Genomic DNA, 7,118 nt, shown 5'->3' with positions numbered 1-7,118 from the left:
TGTCATTTTGCTTTGGTTGTTTTCCAGCCTGTTTACATCTAAAAATGGGGCAGCAGTGAGAGGAACATCTTTTCCAATGTTTGTTGGGCTCTGAGATCTATATGAAATATCGGAGGAACTCACCCGTAGCTGTGCGTGCAGGGAGGCAGAGCCTCACTTTTTCTCCTAAAAATAATACCCTGGTGGCCAATCAGGAAGATGGATAATTGCCGCACGGATAATGGACGTTTTCAAACTCAATGAAAAGTTTAAACTTTTAAAAATTTAAATATTAGTGTCACAAGTAGGCTTACATTAACACTGCAATGAAGTTACTGTGAAAATCCCCCTAATCGCCACACTACGGCGCCTGTTCGGGTACACTGAGGGAGAATTTAGCACAGCCAATGCACCGAGTCAGCATGTCTTTCAGACTGTGGGAGGAAACCGGAGCACCCGGAGGAAACCCACTCAGACACGGGGAGAACGTGCAAACTCCGCACAGACAGTGACCCAAGCCAGGAATCAAACCCGGGTCCCTGGCGCTGTGAGGCAGCAGTGCTAACCACTGTGCCTCTGTGCTGCCCCAAGTAAAAGCATGTGGAATTGCAGAGGAAAGTCAAATATAAATGTGTACCGACAGATATTAAAGAAGAGGTTTAACATGAAGAATAGTTTGAAAAAGCTCTTAAAGGTGGTGGGAAATATATGTTGCCGGCAAGTTGATCAGGCCAATGTGATTGGTAGCTTTGCATCTTATTAAGTCATAGCACCTTGAAGATATAGGTGTGTCCAATGGAATTGATCTGATAGCAGCTTTTGCCCGTGACTGCTTAATTGCAAGCTGAACAAATACTAGGACTTTATTCTTGTTTTATTAATATTTAATTGATAGGAGAAAGTTCCTAAAATTTTTAGAAAAGCCACAATGTCGCAGAAACTAGCTCCAAGCATCAGGATTAGCTTTACACTCCTGGCTTTATTTTTACAATGCATAATTATAGTACTATTTGCATTGTTTTCTGATTACAGTGGAGATAGTCCAAAGAAATACTATGCCACATACCCAGGTAAGTGTGCTTAAAACTATTTCCCGTAGCAATCAAAATGTTGAGTGTATGTTTGTTTTTAAAGATTAATGGAGTTAATTCCCACCCAATAGGAAATAGATTGTGCCTAGCGAGACTTAGTTTCATGCAGGAACCTTCATAACGGTGAGGCACAAGGAACTTTCAACCATACTGTCCAAGTTAGCTTTGGATTTCAATGTCAGAAGGCAGTGCTCGAACAGTCTGCAAATAGTCTTTCGCTATCACTTAATCACTAACAGATCTTCAATAAATTGAGCCTACTATGAGTGAAGCTCATTGTAACAAAGATGTTCTCTACATCTATAGGTACATTTGTAGAATTATTGCAAGCCATTCAGTAAACAGTGGGGAATGATTGAATGTTTTCTAGTCATATGCATCAGAAATACAGGAAAAATTTAAAAAGCTGGTTGCTCTGGGCAAAAGATACTTAATTGTGAGCTGTGTTAAAATGGTGCTTTCTGTTTTAGGCCTATGGCCACTTTTACGTTGTAATTAGTGAATATGGCACGGCGGCACAGTGGTGAGCACTGCTGCTTCATGGCGCCAGGGACCTGGGTTCAATTCCAACCTTGAGTGACTGGCTGTGTGGAGTTTGCACATTCTTCCCGTGTCTGCATGGGTTTCCTCCAGGTGCTCCGGTTTCCTCCCACAGTCCAAAGATATCCAGGTTTGTTTGATTGGCCATGCTAAATTGCCCCTTAGTGTCAGGGGGCCGAGTAGGGTAAATACGTGGGGTCACGAGGATAGAGCCTGGGTGGGATTGTTGTCGGTGTAGGCTGGATGGGCCGAATGGGCATTGTAGGGATTCTATGATGAAGGAAGATTTTAGTTTCAGAATGAAAGCGACAAATTGAAGATACAGAGATCGAGATGACATTTCCTGAACTTCAGAATTGCCTGACAAAGGTGCCATTCAATAGGGTGATTTAATGCAGTGATGCCCCAAGTTTATTTTTATGTAACATCAGCAAAATTTCACTTTTGGTATTTTCTATTTCCACTTATTTCCTTTCCCCTTCGTTTTAAAGTTATTTTCCCCCTTCTGTAAGATTTCTTTACACTTCATACCTTCTGTGAGTGACGTTTAGTAAAAGGTGCATCACTGCATGGCTCACCCACTAATTTCTTGCCACTTACTCTGGGGAGTAACCCAAAGTATCCCCCAGTGTATGACTAAATGAATTTTTCACGTTACCGCCACCTTCTCAAGGGCAGTTAGGGATGGGCAACAAATGTTGGCCTCGCCAGCGAAGCCTGAATGAAAAAAAAAAGTTCTGAATCATAGGCAAAAACTTTGTTTGCAATTTGTTACTTTGAAGACCTTACTGGAGAAAAACTTCCTGCACCATCTGATTGCTCATTTTCTTTGTGCTTCTACCATTACAAAGGAGGGTAATATATCGTATTCCAGCAATAATTCTCAATCCACAATATCAATACAGAAGGAAAATCGCACGTTAGCTGAATATATTATTAACTTTTGAATTAGTGAAAGTGTTACATTTGTGAAGTGCCTTGGGATATTTCCTTACATTAATTATTTAATCCCTTCAGTTTAGTTAAAGAAAACTACAACGTGTATATAATTAAATAAAGTGAGCCATGATCTCCAGTGACTAGAATTATTTATAAACTAGAACGCAAACGTTAACTACTATAGGATAAAACACGGGAACCAAACTCAGATGATTTGAGTCATATTGCCCAGTAATTTTCGGTAAATTACATGTTTCATGGTGTGTTCTGTAAAGCAACATGTCACCGACAAGCCAGATCACTATGGAATGTGAATTTTCTCCCAGTTATATTTAAAAGACAATCGGGAAAATTTATGGTAATTCAAGCAGGATTTAAGATGCTTTTACATATTTTTATATACTCAAGCCCAAATGTTAGCATTTTGGTGTTGGCTTGATAACTAGTGGCGTGATTTTAAAACAATTTTGTTGAAACATAATTCATCTGTAAGAGTATATTTTGTTACTCGTCACTGTGGGCAACAAAGGTAAAATGCACAAGTGAATGTGTCTTAAACCCAGGAGTAAATGGAAACCTTTGAACGTTGTGTTCTGACTGTCCTGATGCAATATGTTTGGGTGAGGCTATCAAGATCAGTAGCTCACAGCAGCAACTCTTAAGATACGATAAAGCCAAGCCACCAGTTCCAGTGTCAAAATAATTGGGCGTTAAACTCTGACAGTGCTGATAAGGGAAACCCATAACTGTTTCGTCTTAAAAGTCACTTTGGTATTCTATTGAGCTTAATCTTGACTTTAAACTAAGACACTTGACATAGGCAAAATACAATACAATACAATACTCCGTTGAATGTTCGCATTTGCATTGTTACATGTTACTGTAAAAGATTTGCAGTTACTTATCACCAAGTCACTTCTTGGAAGTATTTCTGAGCACTTCACATACAAGCGAACCCAACAGTCAGTTTGCACAAGTGAAATCTAACAATCTGATGAAAGAGTTTGTTTTGGTGGTGTTAGGTTGAGGGAGGAATGTTAACCTGGACATTGGGAGAACTCTCTACGTTAAATAGTGACATTGGGATCTTTAATGTCCACCCAACCCACCAGATTGTGGAAGATTATCAACACAAAGTGTTTGCCGTTGCAACAATTAACTTTGGTACTTGCAGCATATTCAAGTCACAATGAAGTACAGATTCTGTATTAACTAGTGTAGATCAATTACTTCCATCTATTTTTGTTGTGAAACCTGGGAACTGCATTGAGCAGATGTTAAAGGATATTTTGGTTACCACACACCAGTGAAGAAGGAAAGAACGTGCACTGGCATCGCACTTTGATGATGTCAGGATATCTCAGAGAACTATATAGCCATTGAAGTACTTTTGAAGTGTTGTAATTTAGGAATCCTATAGCCAAGGTGCAGACTTATAGCCAACTCTGAAACAAAATTGCAATTAATTGAAGTTGTTTGAAAGTCTTTTTATGTATTAATTAATTGGACATGGGTGTCGTTGGCTGGCCAGCATTTATTGCCCATCCCTAGTTGCCCTTGGATGGCAGTTGAGAGTCAACCACATTGCCTTGGGTGCATTTGGAATACTGCGTCCAGTTCTGGTCGCCACAATACCAGAAGGACGTGGAGGCTTTGGAGAGAGTACAGAGGAGGTTTACCAGGATGTTGCCTGGTATGGAGGGCTCAGTTATGAGGAGAGATTGGGTAAACTGGGGTTGTTCTCCCTGGAAAGACGGAGGATGAGGGGAGACTTAATAGAGGTGTATAAAATTATGAAAGGCATCGATAGGGTGAACGGTGGGAAGCTTTTCCCCAGGTCGGTGGTGACGTTCATGAGGGGTCATAGGTTCAAGGTGAAGGGGGGAGGTTTAACACAGATATCAGAAGGACATATTTACGCAGAGGGTGGTGGGGGCCTGGAATGCACTGCCAGGCAAGGTGGTGGAGGCGGACACACTGGGAACGCTTAAGACTTATCTAGATAGCCATATGAACAGAGTGGGAATGGAGGGATACAAAAGAATGGTCTAGTTGGACCAGGGAGCGGCACGGGCTTGGAGGGCCGAAGGGCCTGTTCCTGTGCTGTATTGTTCTTTGTTCTTTGTTCTTGGCTCTGGAGTCACATGTAGGCCAAACCAGGTAAGGATGGCAAATTTCCTTCCCTAAAGAGCATTAGTGAACCAGATGGGTTTTCCCTACAATCGACAAAGGTTTCATTGTCATCAGTAAATTCTTAATTCCAGATTTTTTTTATTCAATTCAAATTCCACCTGCCGTGGCGGCATTTGAACCTGGGTCCACAGAACATTAGCTGAGTTTCTGGATTAATAGTCTAGCGGTAATACCACGAGGCCTCACCTACTACATGTAATCACTACAGCGGAGGTGTTAGCTCAATGGAGTAATAGTGGAATACAACCAATAAGGTCATCTATCATTTTAGATTATGATTTAATTCTTTTTCAATGATTAAAATTTCAGTTTTGACTGCAGTTTCCTTTTACTTTTATTTCAATAATAGTATTTCAAGATGTCAACACAATGGTCTTTATTGGCTTTGGCTTCTTGACTACATTCCTCAAGCGATATGGGCACAGCGGCATTGCCTTCACTTTGCTCATTGCAGCCTTTGGACTTCAGTGGGCCACGATCCTAGAAGGTGTGAACTTTGACCTTAAGAAATTAAAGATACAAATAAGCATGGTCAGGTAAAGTTTTCTTGATACCTCATTATTAGAAAAGACCTTAAACTTATTCGGTTGTTCAGAATGTGAATATCTCCAATCAATCTATGTCTAGTATTTTTCTTTAGCATAATCTGTCACCTGAAGTGAACTGCATTGGAATAGTGAATCATTCTATGGGATTACTTGAGAATGCAGCTGTTATGATGGCCGCAAAGGACATGGGGGCTCATTGATAGATCTTCCCGTGGGCTTTGCGGTGTATGAGCTGCCTTATTGAGCAAGCAGAGGCTTACCTAATGAGAAGCGGTTGGAGGGGAGGGGCTTTTAAACTTGCTGCTCAACCTGGACTGGCGGTGTACATCCTGAGGAATAGACTGTCTCGCTGTAAGCCGTGGGGTGTTGCCTTTTTCGTGACCTTTCTCTTTGGCACAGGAAACTGGCTTTTGGCTGAATTACTACAGCAGCCATTTTGGAGAGCCCTTTCACAGAGCTTCTTGGAGATTTGACAAGACCTTTGAAGTCCTAGGAGTTCAACAGTATATAAGCTAGCCAGGACTGTGAATCCAGGTTGGTTCCTCAGGGCTCTTTGCAAGCCGGGAGATATATACTTGATACCAGGATAGATGAATGGTTAACTGAGATATTTATGACTGCAGTTTTTAAATGAGTCATATACTGGATCTGCAGAAACTGCCACACAATAGGATCCTTATTAAAATGTCTTGAACGGTCTCTCTACTTTCAGGTTTATCTTTTAGGGCAGCTGTGCAATACACTGGGAACAAGTTGTTGTACCACTGAGAAAATATGCTCTTTCTGGCACATGAGGCTAGAATATATTAGCTTCACTTGTATGACTACAATTTAAAAATGGAGTAATCTTGGCTTGGAATTTGCTGGTCTAATAACAACATGGGTGTCAGCGCCTGTCATTATTACACAATAAAACTGACACCAACGTTTGGCATCTGTACATGTGCAGTTAAATGCGGAAATCTAGAAGTGATACTGCATCTTCACAAGCTGTGCTATGTTATGGACGGGGGGGGGGGGGGGGGGGGGGGGGGTTTAATTTAAACAGCCCTAATTTCTCCTCTCACTATTCGTCCATAAACAGAAAATTGTTTTTGATTCCCCCCCCCCCCCCCCCCCCCCCCACTTTTATAAGCAGTGGCCTATTTCCCAACTCCTCAGTTTTAGCATGACCTAATTCTCTATTTAAAAGACCCAACAGCAAATGTGAGATAGGATGAACTAAGGGGTGAGTTTATTTGCGCACCATTCGAATGTGAGCGGAGAGCAGCGATGTGCCCTCCTTACAATAAAGGTGAGACAGAGAAAAGAAATTGGTACAGGACAAACACCATAGAGGGAAATAAGAATTATTGTTCCACGTGAGTCCAGAATCAATGGTGAATTATTTCACAGAGTTAGCAGGTTGAAAACTGATGCTGGATAATTCACCGTTCCAATAGAGAAAGCTTCTACAATGGGATAGGCACATAAGGATGAATTAGTCTTGCAGGCACTGGTACAGAAGTTCAAGTAGAAACAGTGCAGCTGGAGAGACAGGGAATCAAACCTGGACAGGGCCCTTTTTCTGAGCTGTCTCATGATTGATGGAAAATGGCAGCCTGAGCTTTGGAGCTCCAGCAAGACAGGGTAGCTGGTTCTCCCAGATAGGAGGGTCATGTGATATGACTCCCACTCCTCCACTTTGGTTTGGACAAATGATTTACATTTCTTTATCTGGATCCTTGAGAATGGTTAATGTTTCAACCACTCATAATTTCAACAGAGGTTTCAGGGTCCTTTGTCCTGTCAGGCAGGAAGTCACCATTGGCCAGATCTGGCCTTAGAA

At 41.5% G+C, this 7,118-nt stretch overlaps 1 protein-coding gene across 1 annotated transcript in view; it reads left to right on the top strand.

Annotated features, from left to right (window-relative positions):
• The first annotated feature begins 763 nt into the window (after positions 1-763).
• Positions 764-7,118, top strand: part of rhd (Rh blood group, D antigen) — a 48,318-nt gene continuing 41,963 nt past the window's right edge. The window contains exons 1-2 of the mRNA XM_078237936.1: positions 764-1,049; positions 5,092-5,278. Coding sequence (XP_078094062.1) covers positions 908-1,049; positions 5,092-5,278 — 329 coding nt within the window. The 5' untranslated portion in view covers positions 764-907. The remainder of the gene's footprint in view (positions 1,050-5,091; positions 5,279-7,118) is intronic.

This window comes from Mustelus asterias, chromosome 21 (genome assembly GCF_964213995.1).
Source record: "Mustelus asterias chromosome 21, sMusAst1.hap1.1, whole genome shotgun sequence".
In the NCBI taxonomy this organism is placed as follows: domain Eukaryota; kingdom Metazoa; phylum Chordata; class Chondrichthyes; order Carcharhiniformes; family Triakidae; genus Mustelus; species Mustelus asterias.
This window is presented reverse-complemented; position numbering and strand designations above follow the sequence as displayed.